Source organism: Centruroides vittatus, unplaced genomic scaffold (assembly GCF_030686945.1).
Source record: "Centruroides vittatus isolate TY-2023 unplaced genomic scaffold, ASM3068694v2 contig_749, whole genome shotgun sequence".
Taxonomy (NCBI): Eukaryota; Metazoa; Arthropoda; class Arachnida; order Scorpiones; family Buthidae; genus Centruroides; species Centruroides vittatus.
In genome coordinates, this window is record NW_027122485.1 from 1,025,550 (window position 1) to 1,049,702 (window position 24,153).

At 28.4% G+C, this 24,153-nt stretch overlaps 1 protein-coding gene and 1 long non-coding RNA gene across 2 annotated transcripts; both read left to right on the forward strand.

Annotated features, from left to right (window-relative positions):
• Positions 1–427: 427 nt before the first annotated feature.
• Positions 428–17,028, forward strand: LOC136981271 (acidic leucine-rich nuclear phosphoprotein 32 family member B-like). The gene is made up of 4 exons (XM_067277578.1): positions 428–648; positions 13,403–13,444; positions 14,521–14,533; positions 15,476–17,028. Exons 1-4 carry the CDS (start codon positions 532–534, stop codon positions 15,655–15,657), a joined length of 354 nt encoding a protein of 117 aa, XP_067133679.1. The 5' UTR covers positions 428–531; the 3' UTR covers positions 15,658–17,028.
• On the forward strand, positions 661–4,342 carry LOC136981276 (uncharacterized). The gene is made up of 2 exons (XR_010881672.1): positions 661–3,623; positions 3,690–4,342. It is a non-coding gene; the product is annotated as an uncharacterized lncRNA (long non-coding RNA).
• Positions 17,029–24,153: the final 7,125 nt, after the last annotated feature.

The window sequence follows — 24,153 nt, forward strand, 5'->3', positions numbered from 1 at the left end:
GGTTTTGATAACTTCCTTTTTTAATGTCAAACATAACTTTCTGACAGTAAACAGTATTTTCTGTGTGAAATTTTCTCCAGCATGAATCCTTATAAGTTTAAATAAACTGTAGAAGAAAATTCGGACATTATTTATTAGTTTACTAAAAGATAGTGTAATCGATTCTAATTTAAACCGCACGTAACGAAAACACCGAAAGAAACGATGGAGAGAGAGAGGTGTGACGAGATCTAGTCTCTCTTTCACATAAATTAAAAAATGGCGCCATATCCTCTAACCCACTCGCAAGGTCAATATCCTACAAACGAAATTAATTAAGAAGCATTAATTGCAAGCAGGTGAGACATACTAATACATTATAACTGATTGTGTGAAGTATTATCGAAGATTTAGGTCGGAAGAAGCGAAAATAGCATAAAGTGTAAGCAACATCGCCGACTAGAACACGCGCCATTTTTCCGAATTTGAACAAAGAACGGAGAGTGGTTGTTTAAGTTCATCTGTTAGTCGGCAAGTCGATAGTCGATAGAAATGAGTTCTACAGAAAAACAAGTGGACGTAACTACGAAGCGAACAGACGAAAGCGTTGGTGATAAAGAAAAAGCTGACATTAAAGACACAACACCGCATAAAAGACCAGCATCAGAGGTGAGTTGGCGCGGATGTCAATGGGGGATGGAGAGGTAGCCGGCCATGCTCTCCGACGACCATACTCCCCAAAAACGCGCTATTTTAGCCGTTTTCCTTGTGTTAACTCTCACCCACGCGCTCCACTCTTGCCCTTTAACTTCCAACTTTAAACCATTCGTGCCCCCTTTATGTCACCCCCTCGCGGAAAATGTCGCTGACATTGTTATTTTTAACTTTAAAAAAAATATTAATTTTTTTCTTTATAATCGAAGGGAAAGCATAATTAAAGAATAGTTATACGATAAAGTGCGATAATTATATCATTCAAGGACGTCTCTATAACTTGTTTTATAACCCGGATCGGGTTCGAGTTTCGGGAATTTTCCCCTCGATTTTTTTTCCATCGTCGTACGCTCGATTCTTAGGGTTTTTACCCTCTCGTCAAAGTCAAGTTTTTGATGTCGCGCCATTTTTTTATCAACAACTTCCGTCCTCTTTTTTGATTTCCTATGGTATTTTTTCGTATTATAATAAGTTGGCTGTTTATCAAGGTTATGTTGGGAAATTTTTATTTATTTGTTATTTTATAAATGGATGATTTTTCCCTACATCGGAGTTAATCGCGCATGGAGATAGCTCTATTCTCTCCCTTGCACGTGTGAAATTGGAAATTTTTTTTTTTTCACGCGTTGAGACACTCGAAAGATTTAAATCGTTAGCACGTTTTTAATAAGGTGAGAGGTTAACGACCTCGATTATAGAAGTTAATTAGGTCTGGAGAAAGACGACAAACTAACCGTGACCGAAAGAAATTTTTTATGTAATACATACGTACACACATTTTCTATATAAAAAGACATAAACACGATCTCTTCCTATTATTTAAATGTAAAAATTTATGTTTATAAGTGGCCCGCGTCTGTCCAATATCATTCATTGACCCAGAATAGTACGAATCGTGTTCCTGTTTTTCCCTCCCTTTCTGACCGTTTCCCATTGTTATCCCCGTTTTTGGGTGGCCGTTTGATTCCCTCTTCCATCACTCCTTTTTTTCCCCATCCGGCTCCTCCCTCCCATCCCTACTTTCTACTATTGGAGGGAATAGAAATGATGATGTATTCTCTTTTCTTGTCTTCAGAAACTTTAATCCCGCGAAGAGCGTGTTTTTTTTCCGTTTTGTTTATTCGTAAATATCTAAGAGTGGAGAATAATAAATCGGGAAATGCTTTTATGTTCAAAAATCGATGTCGAGGGACGTTCTGAACTCGCCTAGTTTTTTCTTTTTTACTTCAAATTAAAAAAATTTATTACTTACATAATCAAAAAAGTTTCGATATTTGAACTAATTTGAATCATGGAATTTAACTGATTTTATTCCAGTTGAACATCCACTTACCACGCTTGTTATTTTACGGACGATGTCTTTGAACTTCCTTCACTACCAGCTCTTTGTGTGAGCAAGATTTATCAGTGCCACTTTTTATACGAACCCCTATCTGAAGGGATAGTCTGGACTTTTTTCAATTGCATTTTTCCCCTCCCTTTGAACATAGGTCTATATTCCTCTTCTATAGAAGTAAAAGTCTAGAGTACTTAAGAGGAGATCAAAAACCTCTCAAATGGTTTACAATTTGAACCCACGCTGTTGCTTATTTTTTTAAGTTTTTTTTCGAACATGCTCTCCTATTACTTTTACTTTGCGGGGGTCTGTCGTTGTTCGAATCAACAGTTGAGTGTTTCCTTCACCAGATTAAAATTCGAAAGGGAAGGAAGTAGATGACACTACTCCACCTTAACACGATAAAAAAAAAAGATCGTTTTTATCCGATAATACGAGACGTGCCGCCAGTTCCCCATCTCCAATATAATGTTTTATGATGATAAAAGAAGGGAGGTCAGCAATCCGGGACGGAGATTCGGGGAGGGATAGACTCTCAACAGAAGCGCGTAGTGGATTGACCGACCCTTATAAATCGATTTTTACTCCCTCTCCTCCCTAGTCTAGACGATCATCCAATTGCGCGCGCTGTGTCAACGCCGAGACGTATTTAATTTTCAAAATAGTGAAAAGTTCGAACTTTTATGTAAGTAGCGTCGTCTCTTAAGGGTGTCGGAGATCGCACAAATGTGACCTTCGCAGTCACCTTGTACAACATCTACGGAAAAGGAAGGAAGCCGATTGGTAGAGCGGGCGGTAGAGAGAGAGTAGATTCGTCTGACGATTGTATCAGCTTCTACTATTGGTCCATTGCAGACTACCCGAAGTGACCCGCGAAGAGGGTCGGTGTACGTGTATATAGCTCGAGCGTCGCGCACCCTGTCGCCCTCCCATCTTTCCCCTTCTCGCGTTGCCATGGTAACAGCGCGTTATATCTAGGTAGGTTTTTCGGGTAGACGTAGGTAATGCCACTGTGCAGACGTTTGTTTACTAAATATGTGCCGTCGATTCTTCCTGCACGTCTGTTCTTTGTCTGCCTCGTCGAGTCTTGTGGAAGAGAGGCCGCGCGCCCGCCACGCTCCCACTCCTATTGATGCGGTGATGAATCGGGTCGATAAAGTGTGATTCATTATTGTTTCCTCCTGCCAACATTTGTTTGCCAGTTACTTAGTCAGTTAGAGAAAAATACTCCCGAAAAAAAGTGTTGCCAAGTCCAGAAATATTCCGCGGTTTATAGTCGAGAAATGTTTATTATTTTGGGAGCATGAAGCAACAGGGTTTGCCATGCCAGACGAACCGTCGGGTTGTCTATTCTAGACAGGTGTTAAACTCCAGGTGAATTAATTTTATCTTCTGAACCCCTATCGATGGTCATAACTTTGTTGAACGGTGCGCCAGTAGCTCGGGAGGATCAAGTTTTTATAATTTGTGACTATTTCTAGTTTGGTCCAATTTTCCTGTATGAAAAAGAAAAGTATAACAACTTCATTACCATTTTCGCATTCTGAAACATGATTCGTAACTGCAAATCCTTTGGATGTTAGCGTTATACTATGTAATAGATTTCGTTATTTATTAGTCAAGTATTTGGAATGCTATTGAAGAAAATTGTATTTTTCAGGCCCGTGCGCAAGATTTTATAAGGATGGGATTTTAAACAACACAAATATATATAAACACAGTTCTGAAAAACTATAGCGTAAAATTAAAGTATACTAAGGAGGAACTGAGCAGGTACAAAAGTTATACATAGTATACTTTATTATTAACATAGTTGTGTTTGAATTGCCAGATGAGGTTAAACTTCAGCTCCTCGTGTGCACGGTCTTTTTATTTTGAAATATCAACCCTGTTCATCAAAAATGAATGTACAGAAATAAAAGTGAGATTTATCTAGCATAATTATTACTCAAACACTAGGTCAGTTGTAACGTATAGACAAGAATCAATATTACATTCACCGTCCAAAATCAGCTACATTTATAATACGATGAAAAGTTTTAAGTTATTTAAAAGAATTTAAAAGTTATTTTAAAAATGTTTTCAGTTTAGTTGAGTTTTATGACTTGTTGGCGATGTCGTGGCCGGACGCAGACATGTTGCACACTATTTAATCGAAGATGAATGTGGTTTATCGATTCTTCTATAGAGATTCGGGTGTGGTCTTATTACTATATTGAGACCGAATTGATTCTGTATAAGACAATTAATTGTAAGATATAACTAAGAACACTTTTTAATGTCTAATTAAATTTATTCGTTGAGTGAAGAATATATACGAATTGATTTATACTTACGCCTTTCTTAAATACGGTTTAAGCTAATAAAAATGTCTATTTTATTAATAATTGAATACTATAAATTGAGAACCCAAGACTATATAATACATATACTTTTTTTAGATTATTGTATCAAAGAATATATTACATAAAAAAATCTTAGCTGAATCTACCCGGAACCAACCACGAATTTTTTTTATCAACGAGGCCTCGTTTTTCTGGTTTTATACATTTATGCTTACCTATGATGATATGGTTTAATCCATATTTTATAAATACTTACGTTATTCTATGTATAATTGACCCATTTATAGTCCATTTTCATTAAAAGTTTTTTTTTTGCAGAACTGTTTTATTAGTTAAATCTGTTTAGCATTGTGTGTTATGTTCGTATTATTTTATATTCGTTTAACTTGAATTAGTCTATTTTGTATCATAGTCTGCGTATCTTTGTTATATTAATTTACTGCCTAATATAACTTAACGTCACATTACCTGTTCTGAATCTTTTGTGTTTTCGTTCTGTGCATTTAATAAGTATTTATGATTACATCAATGCCCACTGTGAATGGTTATTTCGCTTGGAAGGTAACAGTTATAAGTATTAAGAAGGAAAAGATGCTTAAGCAATAAAGATGGAGACAGGTGTCTTAAGAATTACTATTAATAAGTGAAAATATCAAATACTTTATGTATTGTGTATATAATTTATACAATCTTTGACTTTCCTTACAAAATTTACATAATTTGTATCTTCGTAATCATCATCTGAGATTAAATTTAGTCACTTATATTGGAAAAAGAAAATTTTTTGGAGACAATCTAAAATAACCATACTGAATACTGAAAAAATGTCTAAACATACGAAACATTAAAAAATTTTGTATAAAGACTTTAGTAAGGACGCAGTTTGAGCACAACCTGTTGAATCGTTTCAGATATTTTTTCTGAAATTCAAATTAATAATTAATCATTTAATTTTTCTTGTTTTGGCAGTTGTCTCAATATAATTATTTGTTCAGAAAAGATTTAGGAGTGAAAATCTTTGCATGGCACACTGCCACATTTCTTCATGAATAGAAATGAGATCTACAGAAAAGTGTTGCATACGAAGACAAGATGTATGAGACATACTATCAATACGTGTTCTGCATAACTGTTAAGATTGAGAAAATAAGCATTAGTCAATCTTAATTTTTCTATCACAGAATTCTCGACTGGATTGAATATATTGGGCTAATCAACTAGTAGGATTTGTTGTTTCTAGGTTGTTTCGGAGCAAGGTTTTTATTTAGTATCAAATATTTATGATTGTCTGAATTAGATAGCTACAAAACGAGGTTATATATTCTCCGTGATTAAACTCGTAGAGATGAAGCGAATGAAAAAAAACCTTTGAACCCGTTAAGGATAAATGACATCTTTTGATTAATGCGATAACAACTTTTCACTCGATAAATTCGACTGCCCGTTTTTTTGTAATTTATTTATTTTGACTCGAAATAATTTCAATGGTTTCTATTGTGTTCTTCCGTTCAAAAACCATTACAGGAAATTTGAGGCACGACTCGCTCGCGTCAGTCACGTGAGAAATGTGAACGTATGACGTCACTGGGAATTTAAAATGAATCGCCTGCATAGTCACGTGAGATTTGAATATCGACGTCACTGGAGAATTCAAAATCTAAATTGCTCGCTTGTCTTTAACTCCTGTCGGAGGATAAAGTCGGATAGTTACTACTCCGTGTTAGTTTCTAAAAGTAGAAGTCGGGTTAAGAATTTAGAAAGGAATGTCAGTTTATTTGAATTTGAATTCTTTTGTTACGTAACCACCAAATAATTAAATTATTGTATTTAAGGATCAAACGTTTTATTATATAAAATCCAATAAAAGTAAAACGGGAAGATTTTAAAGTGTCGTTCTTACCAGGACGGGATGGCCAACAAAGATGTTTCGATTATTTTTTTTATTAAATTCGATTCAATTTAATGTTATCGAGAAAAAAATTATTGACACTCGCTAATAAGAATACGTTTTTATAAGAGAATGCTAATTGATTTAAATGGTAGAAACTTTAGCATTACTTCATTGTCGCAATTTGTAAATCTTTGAGATTGGTGACGACGTTGTGTAAAATTTTTAAAATACTGAGAAAACAAATTACAGTATAAGGATATTCGGATAGGAACGTGTATGATGCAACTGGAAACTTCAATCATCATTAGACATTCATCCATTTTTGATATATTGAGTTTTCTCATTTTGGATAAAATACATAAATTTTTTTCTAATATTTATAAATTTAAAGATGAGTTTCTAAAGGCTACATATTATTCTAAATTAAAATTATTTTTAATATAAAGTTAACCCAAAGGATATTTTGGGTGTTTCAATGAGAAGATATGTTGATATTAGACTAGTATCAGACAAGAAAAGGTGGGGAACAAAATTCTTTGAAATTGTATTTCATACAATGTTGAAAGTGAGAACTAAATAAGCAAAGTCATTCATACTTATGATAGAAAGTAATATGAAGATAATACACTGGATATGCTGATTTATGGTAGTTATATACAGTTTAATATAAATCATCATGCACTGTATACATACATACATACAGCCATTTCAGCAATAAGTAAAACAGTTTGTTTCTCTGTGTATTTCTGAAGCTATTTTAAATTATTTCTTTGCAATTTAGCTTTAAAATGCTAGCAGTCTACTTCATTGAACCAGACTATTAAAATCCGACTATCTGAAGTGTATTGTTGTCATCTCAATCGGTCAGCATTTTGTTTTGTTATAACGTTTATTTGAAAAAGTTTGTCAAAGATGTTAAGGCAGTGTGCTACAAATCAGGATCTCAAGTCTGGCTGTTTCATTTTTCATATGTGGAATATTTAACGGCTTATGAAAATATTCACTTATTCAAAACAAATGTCTGCATTAGATTATCTGCATGGGAAACATTTTTAAATTAAAAACATTTTGTATTATGTTAACCCAGCATTTCTCAACCTGTAGTATCCAATGATGAGACAGGTGGTCTCTAGGCAAACTTAAATTAAAAAGATTAAAATTCTGTTCAGTGATAATTAATTAAATTGGAAATAAATTTTTAAAAGTGAATCATGTTTCCACATGTATTCAAAATATGCTTTTAGATTATTACAAATGGCACAATATATCCCATACCTACATAAGTTTAAAAAAAATTAGAGTTGCGTAATTTAGTGGTTCAGACATTTTATTGGTTAACTCGGCATTTCTTGACCTTTTCAATTACGTGAAACAAAAATAGTTTGCTTATCTACTGATCAGGTTATATTGGATATTTTTTACAAAAATAATTAGAATTTGAAATAATTTTTATCTGAATTAAAATTGAGTGTAGCGTTTATAAAATGAAATCAACAGCTCTGTAATCTTAATTAAAAAATCTGAATATCTAAAATGCATTGGTGTCGTTGTTACTAAAAATGTATAAAGGTAATGATTAAATCTGATGATAAATTTATCTTATACTGATTATGACTAAAATGATATTTTTTTTATATCAAAAAAATATATAAAACAAAGCAATAAAATTGTAACATTTTTAAATTATATCAATAATAAATTTTAAGTGGTTGGTTAGCAAAATACTTTTGCTTGTCAACTTTGTTATAAACAATATATTTCAGAATATAGTTTTAAAAATACATACAGAAGTGAGTTAATAACTTTTCATCCACTGAAGAAATGAACTATCATTCCTCATTTCCTGAATTATTAAGTTAATTTTTGAAAATATTGTTTATTTGTACAGTAATTCTAATGTAGCTCAGACTTATGATTGAATGAAAAATCTAATTTACAATACAGTATTTATGAAAAAAGTCTATTTACATATTCGAAAAAACTGTTCTACTTGTTTATATTTACTTTTTTATTTCAGATATATATATAAAGATTTTTTTAAATACTGCATTTCTGTTGCTCTTTCTTTGCCAGTAAGTTAATGGCCTTTTATTTTATAGTTAATATGGATGTCATTGATTTCCGGTGATTGATGTAGAGAATAAAACCTTCTGGTCTTATAAATAAAAAGGAAGTGTGGATAAATGTGATAAGAGCTTATCTAAAAATGTACAGAAAATAGCTGTTGTTACTTTAGCAACCCAATTCTAAAAAATTACAACTAATTTGTGTTTTTCACTTGTTTCATATCTAGATAGACAGAAGAACAAATTTAACAAAATTTTAATCCAGTTATATTTTTTAAATTTCTCTACTTAATGTAAGCATACTTGATTTCTTTTTCAAATTTATTTGAATTTGGAAAGCTCTAAATGTATTTGATCCAAAACAAATTATTCAATGACCTTGAATGGAATTAAGGATTGCATTGGAGAATTCTTTCTTGAATATTGAGATCTAATTCCTAGACAGACATTGAATATATCATCATTTCAACTTTCAAAATAAAATCTTATCTCTTCATTAGTTAAATGTTTAAAATTAATTTTTTTTAATATAAAATACTCTTATATTTCTCCATATCTTTTAAACAATTTATTAAAGTTCTATGTTTTATAATCAGAAAATATATTAAGATATTCTGTGTTTAGAAAAGATTCTTCTCCCCTCTAACTTTTTAAATAATCCTAATTTAAATTGATTATTTAAAAATGAAATTATTCGGTAAGATGAAAAACAAACTTTATAAAGTGTTTTGATTTTCATGGGGGAGAAGTCTTACTTAAACTGTTACAAAAGTACCTACATCAATTATATGCATTGAAGATGGAGTGATGATAAAAGAATATTCTGCAATTAAAATTGATTAAATTATACATGGCTACTTTAAAAAAAAATTAGGATACAGTTTATCAAAAATCATAAAAATACTTAATGCTTTTAGTATTGAATGTTTTTCAGGAAAATTATAGTAATTCTAAAATAACAACAATAATAAATTGATTTTAAATTGTTCTTTAAAAGAATCAAATCCACAAACATGATGATCTATTGAATGATGTAAAATTTCATCAAATTATAATAAATGTTTTTTTAATTGCAATGAACTTAACATCAGATTTAAACTAATAGATGATTTAAAAAGTAACTCATTTTTTAATGAGTTAAACTCACTCATTAATAATAGTAATATTATTATATTTAGTACAACAATAGTAATAGTAAAAGAGTGGGAAAAACCCAATAGTAATTGGTTGATTTGATTTCAGAAAGAAAAAAAATAACCACCTTACAAATTCTGTGTAAATGTATTTGGAAAATGACTTATTTGTAACTATTAAATAAATAGAGAACATGTTTTAGAGTAAAAAAAAAACTGTTTTATAAGTTTCTTAATTGATAAGAATTGTATAAACTATAGCATACTATAAAATTTGAAGATTAATGCAATTACTAAAATAAAAAAAAAAAAGATTTATAACTGAACTAACCATATTATATAAAATTTAACAATTTTTTTAAACATTCAATTGTATTAAACGTAATTAATTTTAAATGAAAGATTCATTAGAATTTTAGCTATGAATTCATAGATTTGAAAACATATTTTATAAAAATTATTCTCTTACATTAATTTTAGCATTTATAAATAAATATAATTACAAATGTAAATAAAATATAAATTTGGTTTATAAAAACTTATTTTTAAATATTAATTGAAAGCACATTCCAAATATATTAAAAGTTTTCTAATTATAGTTTTGAATTTATGCAGTAATACAAGAAACTTTACTTACTTAATAGAAATTAAATTCTTTTAATAGATTAAAGAAGAGAATATGTTGTAATTTTCTTGGATCTCTACTATATATGCATGAAAATGTTTATTTTCATGCATATATTTTATCTATTTTTGACATGTTGAATAAAATAATATAAGTAAATAAATTTAGGAAATTGAATAAAGTTGATTACTTATTCATTACTTTATTATACATGATAATATAAGGTTATTAAACAATACAATAATATAATTATTGTATTATTGTCAAATGTAGTTTCATCTATAAAATAGTAACCAAATATGACTATTTATAAAAGAAAATTTAGCACCAAACTAGTTTTAATGTAGGGAATAAGATTTAAATGGATTTAAATCCAGAAAGAACAATTATTATTTTCTATAATGTATATGCCTTTACTTTATGATAATGCATAGCTAAGAATTTCAAGCAAGACTAATAGTTAAAAACCATATTTACAGTTTGTTACAGTTATTTGTCAAGTCACCGAATTACACTTAATAATTTGTTATTGAATAAATAATTTGCAACATAAGCTAGTAAAAACTTAATTAGCTTATGCCTTGAGATAAATTTTGTTATTGATATATTTCACATTTTTGGGAAATAAGGCATAAGAGTTTTATGTCTTTCTTCTGCATGCTATTTTGGTTGTGCTTCTGAATGAAAAAAGAAAAATATGCAGCTATTTGTTTACTTAATACATCACATTTTAAGATAATAAAATTAGATGTTTTAATATATTGAACAGACACTTGTTGAATATTTTTGACATTATTCTAAATTGTACTGATTTAATATTTATTGCTTTTCAACTGTAAACAGCAGTAATCTCATTCTATTAAACCCAGTATAATTTGTTTTCTAAAAGTCATCCTTATGTTTCATTCAGATTAGGATACTATTATTATTATTTTTTTTTAATTACTAAAATATTTTTGAATTGATAATTTTAGAGAACACAAAGGATTCCAAGCATCTATTAGTAAAATAAAGTATGCTAGATTGTTATATCATTACTATTTAATATATAACATTATTAAACTAAATCCAAATCAACATGTAACTAATTATTGTATCACTATTATTATTATTCAATGTTTTACTATGTTATTACTATTTCAATGTTTTAAGAAACATTAAATGAATGTTATAATAAAACTTTAAAGATGATTTAAAACCGAATTACTATATTACTGTTATTATTCAGTTACATGTTGATTTGGATTTACAATAGAAAGGTAACCTACTATGATTCTGCACCACTGTATACAAAGATTATTGATCTGCTATTCCTTTTCTTAGATTTGCTCTCAATAAATGAATTTCCTCAATATTTAATGAATTAGAAAATTCTGATTAATAATAATCAGTCATTTAATGTGGAGGAAATAATTATATTCAGTGTAGAAAAATTATAACAGATTTTAAAAACATTTATAAATTGTGCTTGGGATACCATCATGTTTTTTGTTAATTATATTATAATTCAAAAATATTTGGAATATGGCTTTTAAACTGAATAATTAATAATAAAATATCATACTAAGTATAAAACCAAATATAAAAGTTAATTAAAATTACGTCCAAAGGCAATAAATTTATCAAAAATTAATAAAAACAAAATAGTAATCAATTTGTAATTAAGGAATTTTAAAAATGTTAAAGTTATTTACTTTCATAATTTTTTAGTAATTTATATACATTATTATATCAAGTGTAGACAAATGTCTTTTCTCTTGATAGTTTGATATCCATCCAATTAGCTATTATTAATTATGTGCTATTTTTCAACTCATTATCATTTATCATATTCTAAAGTCTGCTTTATCAGATTTCTTAGATTTACATTGATTTTACCATTTCATTAATTTTAATTTATAGATTCTTCTAAATTAAAAATACATATTTTTCACTTCTAATCATTTAAAAAGAATAATTAAAACTGAAATTCCTTAAAAATTTCCTGTAAAAGTTAAGAAAAAATTTATTCCAAATTAAAAAATAAGAAAAATATTTAAATGTCAAACCTCTTTAAATAGATGTTTCATTCTAATAAGTACTCATGCAAGAAAGTAAATAGAAGCTATCTTCATATGTATATGTTGCCTAGCAAACAATTCTAAAGATAAAATCTCTTGATAAATGATCAGTTGAATGGAGATCTGCAAAATTTTTACTAACCAGTTGCTTTCATTCTGCAAAGAAAACAATCCTATTTAAATGTGATCTTACATACATTCCTTAATATCATTAATATAGTTACTTCCATTATTATATATTTGCTTACAATTCTCTATACAGAAAAACTAGCAGATTTGGAATTCTATCAAATTTAGAAATAATTTTCAAAATTGAATTAATAGTAATAATTAAAACATTTTAAATAAATCAAAGTTTTAAGCTGAGAATAAAATTATGATATTAATGAAGCTAGATAGAAAAATTTGTTGTTAATTTGATTTAAGGATACTATTTTTTGTTATGATTTTAATCAAATTATTGTTCTAATTCCTTGTATTTTAAGTTTTTTACTATTATAATGCTTAAGATTAAATGACTTATAATTAATTATAAAATTTAAATTTATGTAATGACAAAAACAAAAATTTGTTAGGTTTACACTTGACATTTTCATTTTATAATTGTTTCAATTTGAATGCTTTCTAATTTTTCCCAGGTTGTCAAATGAGTTTTTTTTTTTAAGATTTAATATTATCAAATTGACAAAACTATCCAATTTTATGATTTTTTAAAAGAATTGTCACTTTAATTTGTAAGAAAAAAACAATGGAATTTATATTTTGTGTATATAAAATTTGGTAATAGAATGATTTTATAATTTGAAGCTTCAATTTCACAAGTTTCTTAAATTTTGATGGATCTTAGTTTTTAATTTTTTATTCTCATTATTGTTATTGTATTAGACAAGAATATGTTTATTATCAAAAATTGAAGGATATAAATCTATAATCTATACTTTCCCATAACAATTGTAGTAACATTTATTAATATAATGTACTGTATTAGACTTAAAATGTATGATATTTTTTAGATGTAGATACTTTGTATCAGTATTACAGCAGGCTTAAATTAGACATATACAGTAATTTCTTTTTTTTCTATTTAGTGTGTTTTGAAAGAGAATAAATAAATATAGTCTTAGTATTCATGCCAAGTAAAACTCTGTTGGCAGCAACAATTTTACTGTTTTTATTGTAGCATATGCATATGATAATTTATTTATAAATACAATTTATTTCTCCATGATGATATTTTACATTTTGTTTTGTAGGTAAACAGCACAGACGACGAAGTCAAGCAGAAGATTCAAAAGGTAAAAAATTTAAATTCTCAGAATCTCTTTTCTGAGTATTCATTCCTTAGACATAATATTTAATATAAATAATTTACATAGAAACAATAATTCAAACTATAAGTCAAAAAGTTTGAGAACTTTTGTTTTTGAAAACAATTTTGTTACATACCATTTATGGAAGGAAGTATTATGCATGCTGTTCACATTTATTGTTATGGTTGATGTAGCATGATGAGCCTGAGGTCATTGTACATAACTTGCATTCAGTAGTAATATAACTTTCATTCAACCACATTGGCAATTTTATTCTTTATTTCTGGGAGGAAAAATGAATTAGCTTTGTAAAATGATTTTGTATTATTATTAAATCATTTTTAATTGATAATTCAAAATTTTGAGGAGGATTTGAGCAAATTCTAAAACTTTTTTTTATAAAATAAGAGAGAACAGAAATTACAAAAATAAATATTTTAAAAGAACTAATCTTCTTTTCTTAAGTTGTTGTAACAAAAAATAAATCACTGTACTAATCTGACAATCTCCTGAATATTTTAGCAAAGACTGAGAACTTCCTTTGTCATTTAATTTGTTTTGTGGCCATTTTCATCTATTAGAAGACAGGCGATTTGAAGCAAAACAAATTTTCTATCAGAAATTTTTAAAATTAATAGAATTGAACCCAACCAAAAATATAATTTTAAACTAATAGTAATATAAAAAGAAAAAAATTGAAAATAACCAGAATAGGCATGAAGTTCAACATTAACAATTTGCTAATAGAATGATGTCCATTAGTAAATTGTTTACGTTGGCTTACAGATTTTATTTTTTAACCAGAGTATTTATTTGTTTGGAGAAATCAACAGCTCTGACCTAAATTTAAGGCAGTTTATTTTATTTATTTATTTTTGAATGTTTAATATTTACATTATTATCTACAAATCTTATTATTTATTATCCTAATTTAATTTAAAACTGTAATATAAAAATATTTTATCTAATTTAGTAATATAAATTTAAAATTAAAGTAGAATTAAATATTAAAATGGTAAATATCTGATATTTATTTTTATTTCCTTTTTTTTCCTTTTCAGACTGATCAGAAAGGTAAGCATTCACCTTTTGAAAATTGTTAATTTCTAGTTTTTGTGTCTATTTTTTATTTACTTAAAAATTTTGTTAAAACAGTACTATTCGTGTTGAAATTATAATTAGATAATTTGGAGAAACCTAATCATCAGTATCAAAAGTAGATAAATTTTACAATTATTAAATATTCTGTTAAATTAAGCTACTATTACTTATTTGATAATAAATAAGGTTAGTAATAAGGTAAATAAGTGTAAAATTAGAATTGTTATTGTTGATTTACTGACATTTGCTAATATTATCTACTAAGTTTTACTTAAATTCCTAATTGAAATTAATAGATAATTTAGTGATCTGCATATTTATTTCAAGATCTGATCTGACTTTATTACATAGTAATTCTTTTGTATTCTGTCATTTCCATGAATACTGCTTTTATTGTGGATGTACTTAAGCAATATTTATAAAAATCATAATTAATAGATTGTTGTGATTTGTTTCAAGTTTTACATCACAGTTCTTAAGTTTACATTTTGAACTTTATTCAAATTACTAATTTAGTGTGCTTAACCAGATTTGAAACAGTGTTTCAGATATAATAGTTAGGCACATAAATAAAAACATAGATGCAATTTATCTTAATCATGATATATAATAATATCCTATATTGATAAAATTAAATTTAAAAAGTGCATTAACTCACAATAATTTTAAAAAGTAATAGAATTTGCTATATTCTTAAATCCTATATAATCATTTATTTTAGTACTGTACATATTGCAAATATTAAGATTTCTAATAATGCACTTTGTAAATTTCTCATAAACATTGTTCCAAGAATCTCAAATGAAATGTATTAGAAAAAATTCATTTTGATAAGTATGATATGGATAGTGTACAAAAGAATTACTCAAATTCATAAAATGAATTTTATAAAAATACTAGTTTTGTACAAAATAGAAAATGAAACAGAAAAGGAGAATGGAGAATCAGAAGAAAAATATGAAGAAGAAGGTGACGAAGGAGAAGGTGATGATGATGATGAAGTAGTTCCAGAAGGGGAAGATTATGAAGAAGAAGGAGAAGGGGAAGAGGATGGTGCGGAAGACGAAGAGGACGAAGGTGACGAAGAAGAGGCATAAGTAAGGTTGTGATCTGCACTGTAAAGGGGGTGGGGGGAGTTGTAAGCAATCCATGTAAGAATGAATATAATAAAAGAGTGAAGGAGACTTAAAAAAAAAAAAAACAGTTTTAATTCAAGTACACATCATTTGTTATTATTGGGCAAATTTTAAAAAGAGGCAAAACAAAAAAAATTTAAAAAGATTTTTAAAATATACAAAAAAAATAAAGTGGATAATAATAGTAAATTATTCACTAGCTCTGTTCACGTGTTCATCTTGTCAAATCAAATTACTCATGAAGAGGGTGTCAAAGGATCTTACACCTCCCACCGTTATTTTTTGGCTGCATATCTCCTGCATTTGTGTGTATGGAAGGAAGGAGTCCCTTCATCGTGAAACCAGCAGGATTATCCAAACTTTCACACAATAATTACAAAAATAAAAATAATAAATAGGTAAATAAAAATGAAAAACAAAAACTAGGCGAGGTTACCCATCAGTGTAAGACATCTCATGAGCATTTACTTTATGTTCATCGTCAGGTTTAATATTCTTGCTGCAATCTTGTCCAAGCCACCTCCTACAAGTGTCAGTCCTCTTCTGTGTAATTGACAACTAATTTCCAGTTACACCTGCACTCTTTTCATGTGCACACCTAAAAAAACATAATAAATAAATACCGAGTAAGAATTTTTGCATGGTTGTCCGTGATCACGTGTAGCTCTTTCTATAGGAGAAGTGGAAAATTATCCTCTCCCATCAGCGACCTAGTGTTTAGTGATACATGGTACTAGGAAAAAGGAAATTTTACTCATGTAGTATAAAACACTTCAATTCTGTTTATCAAGGTTTGGTTGTGGAATGTGTGATGTATGTCATAAATGTGCAGACATTTAATACAAGTGATTTTATGTATTATCATGTTAATGTGTTCCTAGACACAGTTGTCAATATGTATCCGATAGATAGTTTTCACAGGGAGAGGAAGAAAAAAATTTAAAAATTTCATTGCTTGCAGGCTGGTGGTGGTTTGCCATTTCTATACTATATATTTACAGTATATATGGTATAGCCTCTTCATTAGCATTTATCGGTGGGGATTCTCTATTCCGATCTCTCAAATCCGGCGGAAAAAAAAAAGAAAAATACTTTATATCTTTTAACTGTTATTGTTATCGGCATTGTCGGACACGTTCCTACTATTATCCTGTAAGTGGGAAATCATCTCCTCGTACTCTTCATCCATATATGGATGGAGGATCCCCATCGAATTCGTCTAGTATGTCAAAAGTTCTGTCTCCTGCTTGGCTTTTTTTGTTTTAGACTTGATCGTGTATTTCAGTTTCACAAACAAGCAGATGGTTAAAATAAAAGTGATATTCAACAGATGATGATTGTTGTGTGTGTTAATTTTATACGGATTCTTCCAAGAAATTCTGTTTGCAAGATTTGCACTCACTGTATTGTTTTTACTCTAACTTGCTTAAAAATAAAATTTTTAACTAAAAATTTTTGCTCCCCTCTTTAAAAATTCTGGAACATAAATTGCTTTAGCCTATAAAACAAATTATATAAATATTTTAAATCTAAACAAATACATTTAAATTAAAAAACATTAAGCATAATCTAAATCATAATTTTTTAATAAAAAAAACTCGTACGTATACACCAACCTTATATTCATACTTGGTTATTTTTAACCTAACTTAGTGAGCTCCATATACTATGTTACAATTGACTTGTGTTTATTAAAATTTAAGATGTTAATAATCGTTCTTGAAGTATCTTTTAATCTTGCAGATAAAGAATGCCTTAAAAGAGAGGGATTTAACTGTGTCCGTGAGCATTCTTTTTAGCAGCGGCTAGACTGCACTTAAAAAGATACCTACGACACGTTTACAACGCGTCGGAAATCGAACGATTTCTTTAATTTCCAAATTTCGGGATTATATCTTTCCCATTAAGAGACTTTTCCCGTCCTTGAACAAGTTTATAAAAATATTATGCAACTTATCTCGTAGGAGTATTGAAGGACAAGGTATCTTTCTCTCACCTAAGAGATAGGAATCAGACGGATTATAGTCGAAAGTTAAAAAAGTATGGTCCGTTTCTCGTGCATTAACTGTTAAGGCAAGCTTGGCATGTCTTCTTTCAACCACGTATGTCGTTTAATTAACTTTAATTCTTTTAAAAGGCTCGATCATCCAATTCGGATCATCGATTTTTACCGGCCCGTAAAGTAACTAATTCTGCCAACGAAATTGTTCTTATGAGAGTAACATGCACGAAACGAAAAACTCTTTTAGTATCAAACATGAGTCTAGCATGCTAAATTAACTCGGTAAAGTTGAAATCGATCCGTTTCGCGAGATGGCGGCTGCCGCGAACGTACAGTACATTCGATCAAATGACGTCACCGTAACAAAATCGATAAGGCGCAGGCACACTGAAACAAAGATTTTTTATTTTTCTCGTGTTGTAACACAAAATGCGTTTTCGTAATATTCTGTTGCGTTGTGTTTTGATTTAGAACGCGCAATATCCTCCTAGACTGTTTTATATTTAGCAGTTCGGTAATTTAAAAAAAATATTTTAAAAAAGAAATTATTTTTATCAGAACGTGTAAGAGATGGCGCCATGCGTCTTATTTCACGAGGGGGAAAAATGTTTCAGTCGACGAAGCGATTTTCTAAAATTAGAATAATAACGTGTTTCCTGTAAATAATTTTCTACTCTTCTAGAAATAAACTATCTTAATACTAAATACAAAAATACAATGGCGAAAGTTTTCGTTAATTACGTGACGATTTCGCGATACCCGTGCTAATTCAATTAACGATTAGGTAATAATTAAGTTTTGGTAATTCATTAAATTGCACTTTAATTACGGGAAGCAAATAAATGAAAAGTTTAGAAATAAAAGGGGGGGCTCATTTTTCCTACTACGAAGTTTTATTCTCGTGAAGTACACGAGAATTAATTCAAAAGTAAACGCTTTTTTCGCGTTTTTTACGCATTCCCGGTGGGGTATAAAAGAATTTCCACGCTACGATTGGTGGCGCCATCTGCTGTTAAAATTCTACGATAAAATTAATCGAACACGGATCGTTTCTTTTCTTTTCAATTTACGAATCCAAAAATGTACGAAATAATAATAATAAAAAGAAAAATGATAAGCCACATTTTTCATATTACTAAAATATTATATTTCTTATTATAAAATGTCGATAAAGGGGCAGAAATGGTTTTTATCAAATGTATAAAAATGTGGATCAATATTACGAGATCAAAATGGAAATTTTGATATCTCGAATATTATCTGAATTCATTTTTATCTTTGTTCGATATTCGAAAAAGAGAATATGTTATTATAAATATATATATATACACGTACACTTAGGTTACTCCAATAGAATCGAACGTTTCTTATTTTCTAGGATTTATAGCGGTATAAATTGATAAAAGTAAATCGATTTTATTGCAAAGCTTAATGGTTAATTCTGTTACATGATTGCTTTATTACTTGTTTCGACAAATAAGGCAGACGTAGACAGGAGGAAGAAATAATTGTTTGATGTGTGACGTATGAAAACGTCTATTGTTACATCATTAATTACTTTTCTTTGTGAAACGAAAATAAATCGTCGTAATGTATATATATTATATTTCGAGGGCGTCACTTAAGAATGTTGTTTATTTTATTATGGAATCTCTTAAGGAAATCGGGAAAGGGAATTGTTTCTTCGCGACATCGTTTAAGAGGCCATATTTAATTATTGCGTCACAATTAAAATGTAGTGTGTTTTAATTACGACGTCGTTTGATAATGCTTTCGCTAAACTCGTTTAAAATGTTTGCATTTATATTGTTTTTGGTTGTATATGAAGAGGAGCGGATATAATCGCGACGTTCCTTTATTTTTATTTATCTTTTTGATTCGATTCAGTAATTTCCGTGCTTCGATTATTCTTAAGAACCGACTTCCTGTTGCATGATTGAAGTTTCGAATTTATCGTTATACGTTAATCTATATATTAATATATTTATGATGAGAAGTAGATTTTTACATCAATTCGCGATCAATTTGTTGATCAATTGATGTCTGTATGTGTATAGACATATTGTTAGGATATTCGAGTCGCTTAAAATAGAAGAAAGTTAACTATAAATTGTCGAAAATTGATCGATATCGATGTTTCAAAAATCGATTATCGATCTATTCGGTTCATCAATCTACTTAAACTCATTTTTTATTTGATAAATTCTAAACTCAAAGAGTATTCTCCCAATCGTTTATAAATGCACTTTTCTTCCTTTTTATTTTATTTTTTCTTTTATCAAATGGCATTTTTATTGGCTCTTTTTATACTGTTAAAGGAAATTCTATTGAGAAAAGGGAAAATAGATTAATGAAGAATACTTTAAACGAATTTTTCAGATTCTTTCGATTTAATATGAATAAAAATTTGAATAAAATTAATTTAAAGTTTTACATAATTTCTCCTATTTTGAGTATTACGCGCAATTTATTTTACTGAGACATTAATCTAATGAAAATTTTAATATGTAGTTTTATTTAACATTACGTTGTTATCCAATCAAACGAACACAATTTTAAACAAACAGACGTGTAATAACGGATGAGGTCGATACAAAGAAAACTCCGAGCCCCTTGTAACACACAAAGGGCTATTAACCACTAGTGAACCGTTGCAACAACGACCCCCGTGAAGCAAGGAGTTCGTAGGGATTAAAATTCTGTTTCTAGCCCTGATAATGATAATTCACGAAAAATGTTGATCGTATATTTCGCTCATTATTAAACAAAATGGCATTATAAATATGTGCATATATTAATTCATTATATTTCATAAACAGTATCGCGTCTATGACGTCATACAAGGCTTAATTTGAATTTAAATTTTTATTATGACGACATACGACATTCTCGAGTGATGTCAAGCGTTAACACAATTCACGCAATTTGAAACACACATCAACCAATTGTTTATTTCAACAGTGACATCATAGGATCGATGTGTGACGTCACAATACAACGGAAACATCAAAAGGAGATCAATGCCTTGTTTAAAAAAAGGCTTTGTTTATTATAAAGCTAAAGAAATTGCATGCTGATTTTTTTTCTCCTTGCTTGTAAATAAAACTTTTTAACAATAACGAGCAGAGAATTTTAAATTTGGAAAAAAATAAAAATAATTTTTTTTATTTTATTTTATTTTTTGTTTTAAACGTTTTGAATTCCAGATAAAAGAAGCGATTTTATTGTATTTCTTCGGAGTGTGTTGCAATCGCTGTTTCGCTCGACTGCTCTGACCATACGAATGGCGACATTGTCTATATAAAGGAGTCACTTTAAATTCAAATATTCCTTCCACTTGGATCATCTCTTATTCAAACTGAAACTTCGGATAACGTGGAAAGAATAACATTCGACATCCTACTGTTTTTTTCTAGGATAAATACAACCTCAACTATACAATTTTCAATAATTAATTTTAAACACTTTGTTAAAAGAAAACAAACAAAAAAATTGATCAATTTTAATCCTACGCAAGGTGAATCATCAACGTATTTCTCATTCGGGATAGAAATTTATTTTAAAAATTGTCCTTAAAATTATAAAATAATATTATTAGTGCTTACGGCATTAATATTTTGCACGTATCGTGTATAATTTGAACAAACTATTTATTTTAACATTTATTATAATAAATCTATTTGAAATTGTATACAATAGATGGAGCTAATAGTTCGGAAGCGGTTTTATGGTTAAAAATGATAAATATATTGATTACTGATTGAGCAATAATTCATAATTGGATCATTTTAATTATATGTATGCTTAAGTAATTAAACTACCAATTATTAAACTCTTTGTGAATATCGAATGATGTAAATCATACGTAAATTGCACTTGTAGTAAATGTATATTAAGGCTGTCAACTGTCCTTGTATTACTCTTAACATTATATGAATCGGGCATAATATATGACACAGATTAATATTTGATATTGCATTTACATGAATTATAATTTTCTATTAGTAACAGCTTAAGTGCAATGTACAAGTCGCTACTGTGTTATAATAAAAATTCATTCATTTATCCGAATAAACTCCAAAGTTATAACAGGTCTATATATAAGTATTTATGCTTGTATATATTTGAAGAATATATCCGAATACGCATATATTAATAGTTGTTATCACACATCTGTGTACCAATCAATATTTAGTAAATGTAGATCGATACATAAATATATAAGAGCTGTCTTTACATGCCGTCTAGTAAAGTACTTCCATATCAATTGATATTTTAGAATGTTTATTTCAAGATTCTTAATCTCATCAGTCCAAAATTTCAATTCAGTTCGCTTACTTTGATAATTTCTATATTTAATGTAGTCTAAGTTTAATAAGTTATGCATTTATATGCATACTGTACATTATATATTATACCAGTCCTTTATATTTAAGTTGTAGAGCCTATGTAAAGCATATTTTGGTGAATTATGTATATTGTACTTACATTGAATACATTTATAAGATTATAGAATAAAATAACAAATCATGTGCCTATATAAAACATTATGTTCATAAAAAATTTAGGTATGAGATATTACCTGCTTTTATTTACATTATCTTACTTGTTTTTGTTTTATAATTATCTATACAATGATTGAATATCCACAGTAACATATACCTGATATACAAGACGAGTTAAGGATACATCATATATAAATTAATAATAATGATTGATAATCTTTAGAAAACGTCCTTAATGAGAAACTTGCATGTAGATCGCCATTTTTGATCATCTGACGAGTATCCCATTTCATTACAACAATCAATCATTGATAAGAGATTAAAACGAAACGAAAATATGAAATTCTATCGTTAAATATTTATAAAAGGTTTACCTTCAAAATAAATTAGATCATTTTATAAGCGTACATCTATTTATAATCAGTCGTTTATTAATTTTATAATTAATTCAGTTTTAAAAAATTTAGAACTAAAACTGTATAAATATTCAAATTTATTCAAATGCCATGGAGATAAACAGTATATTTTGAATATTTTTATTATGATTTTTAACATTTTGTCTTTATATATGTTTATTTACTTATAGGCTACATACATCGAATTCAAAGCTTAATCTTTTAAAATGTCAAGGAGAGAGAATTTTTAAAACTTTTATTAATTGATTAAATATTTTAATTACTTTTGTAAAGAGTAACAACAATTAGGCCTGTGCAAATTGAAAATTAATTATTTATGTGTTTACAAATTCAAAAAAAGTTTAAATCCAATTTCAATCATTTAGCAGTTCAAAAACATATTTATATATTTAATCTGCAATGTTGTTATTTCTTGAAATTGTGCTAATTTATTAGTAAAATTATCTTCAAAATGATTTAATAACATAATATTTTATACATTGTTTAATATTATAAATATGTAAAGCTTTGCTTATTTTTTCGATTTGAAAATCCATATACTGTACACGCAATAATTACAATTTATGTAACCTTCAATTAGAGTAACTAAAAATCAATTTCATGACGATTTATGTAGAATTTCTGGTTACACCCCTTGACAGCTTGACAGTGGTACATTCCCTCTAAGCGCCCCTGTATGGCACATAAATTCAATGTCCTCGTGTAACGTCTCACCCCTATAAATGCCCCCTATGATACGTGCTATTCAAGAGATGCATTGTACAATTGAGTTAAAGCAATAAACTGTGAAAAGTACTGTTGTTAGGGGAAAAGTTTGCCTCGTTGATTCGCTCTTGTGATTAAGGTTTGCATTTTTAAGATAGTTAAACTGACTTTAATGTTAAACAAAGAAGAATAAATGCGTGAAACAAACTAAATACAGAGGATTTATGCAGGCTTACCCCTATATATTATCCGCTTAGTACATAAATCCAATAAAGATGCATTCTAATGTAATTAAAATGCTTGATACTATTTAAACAAGCTCTCTTCTGTTACATCACTCCGTTTTGTACTCATTTCATTTAATACTGCTACATTTTGAAAAAAAACTAAATTTTTTAAAAATGTGTAAGTTTTATATTGGATTAGTTTAGAGACTTAAAACTTATAAACAATACAGGATTTAGAGTCACCATTGTTTGGAGGTATTTGAATTCATTTGTTTACGACAATGTTTTTCTTTGTATCACCTTTACACAAAAAATGTTTGTAATGTTTATTTTTAAATTAGCTGCCAGAAATCCAATAAAAATGAGTTTACAATTAATATGTTGAAACATGTTTTTCTTTTTGGATAGTGCGCCTAAACTATTTAGATTCTTTGGAATGGAACTCTTTATAAATGGAAAAAAATGGAATTTTTTCTAAAGAAATATATGAATTTTATATTTTATACGTAGCCGTAGAAGTATTGCTCTCATAAGCATATAATCGATACAAGTTTCTAAATTTTTTTTTTCGGTTGGTGAAGCATCTACCCCATTTAATGAAC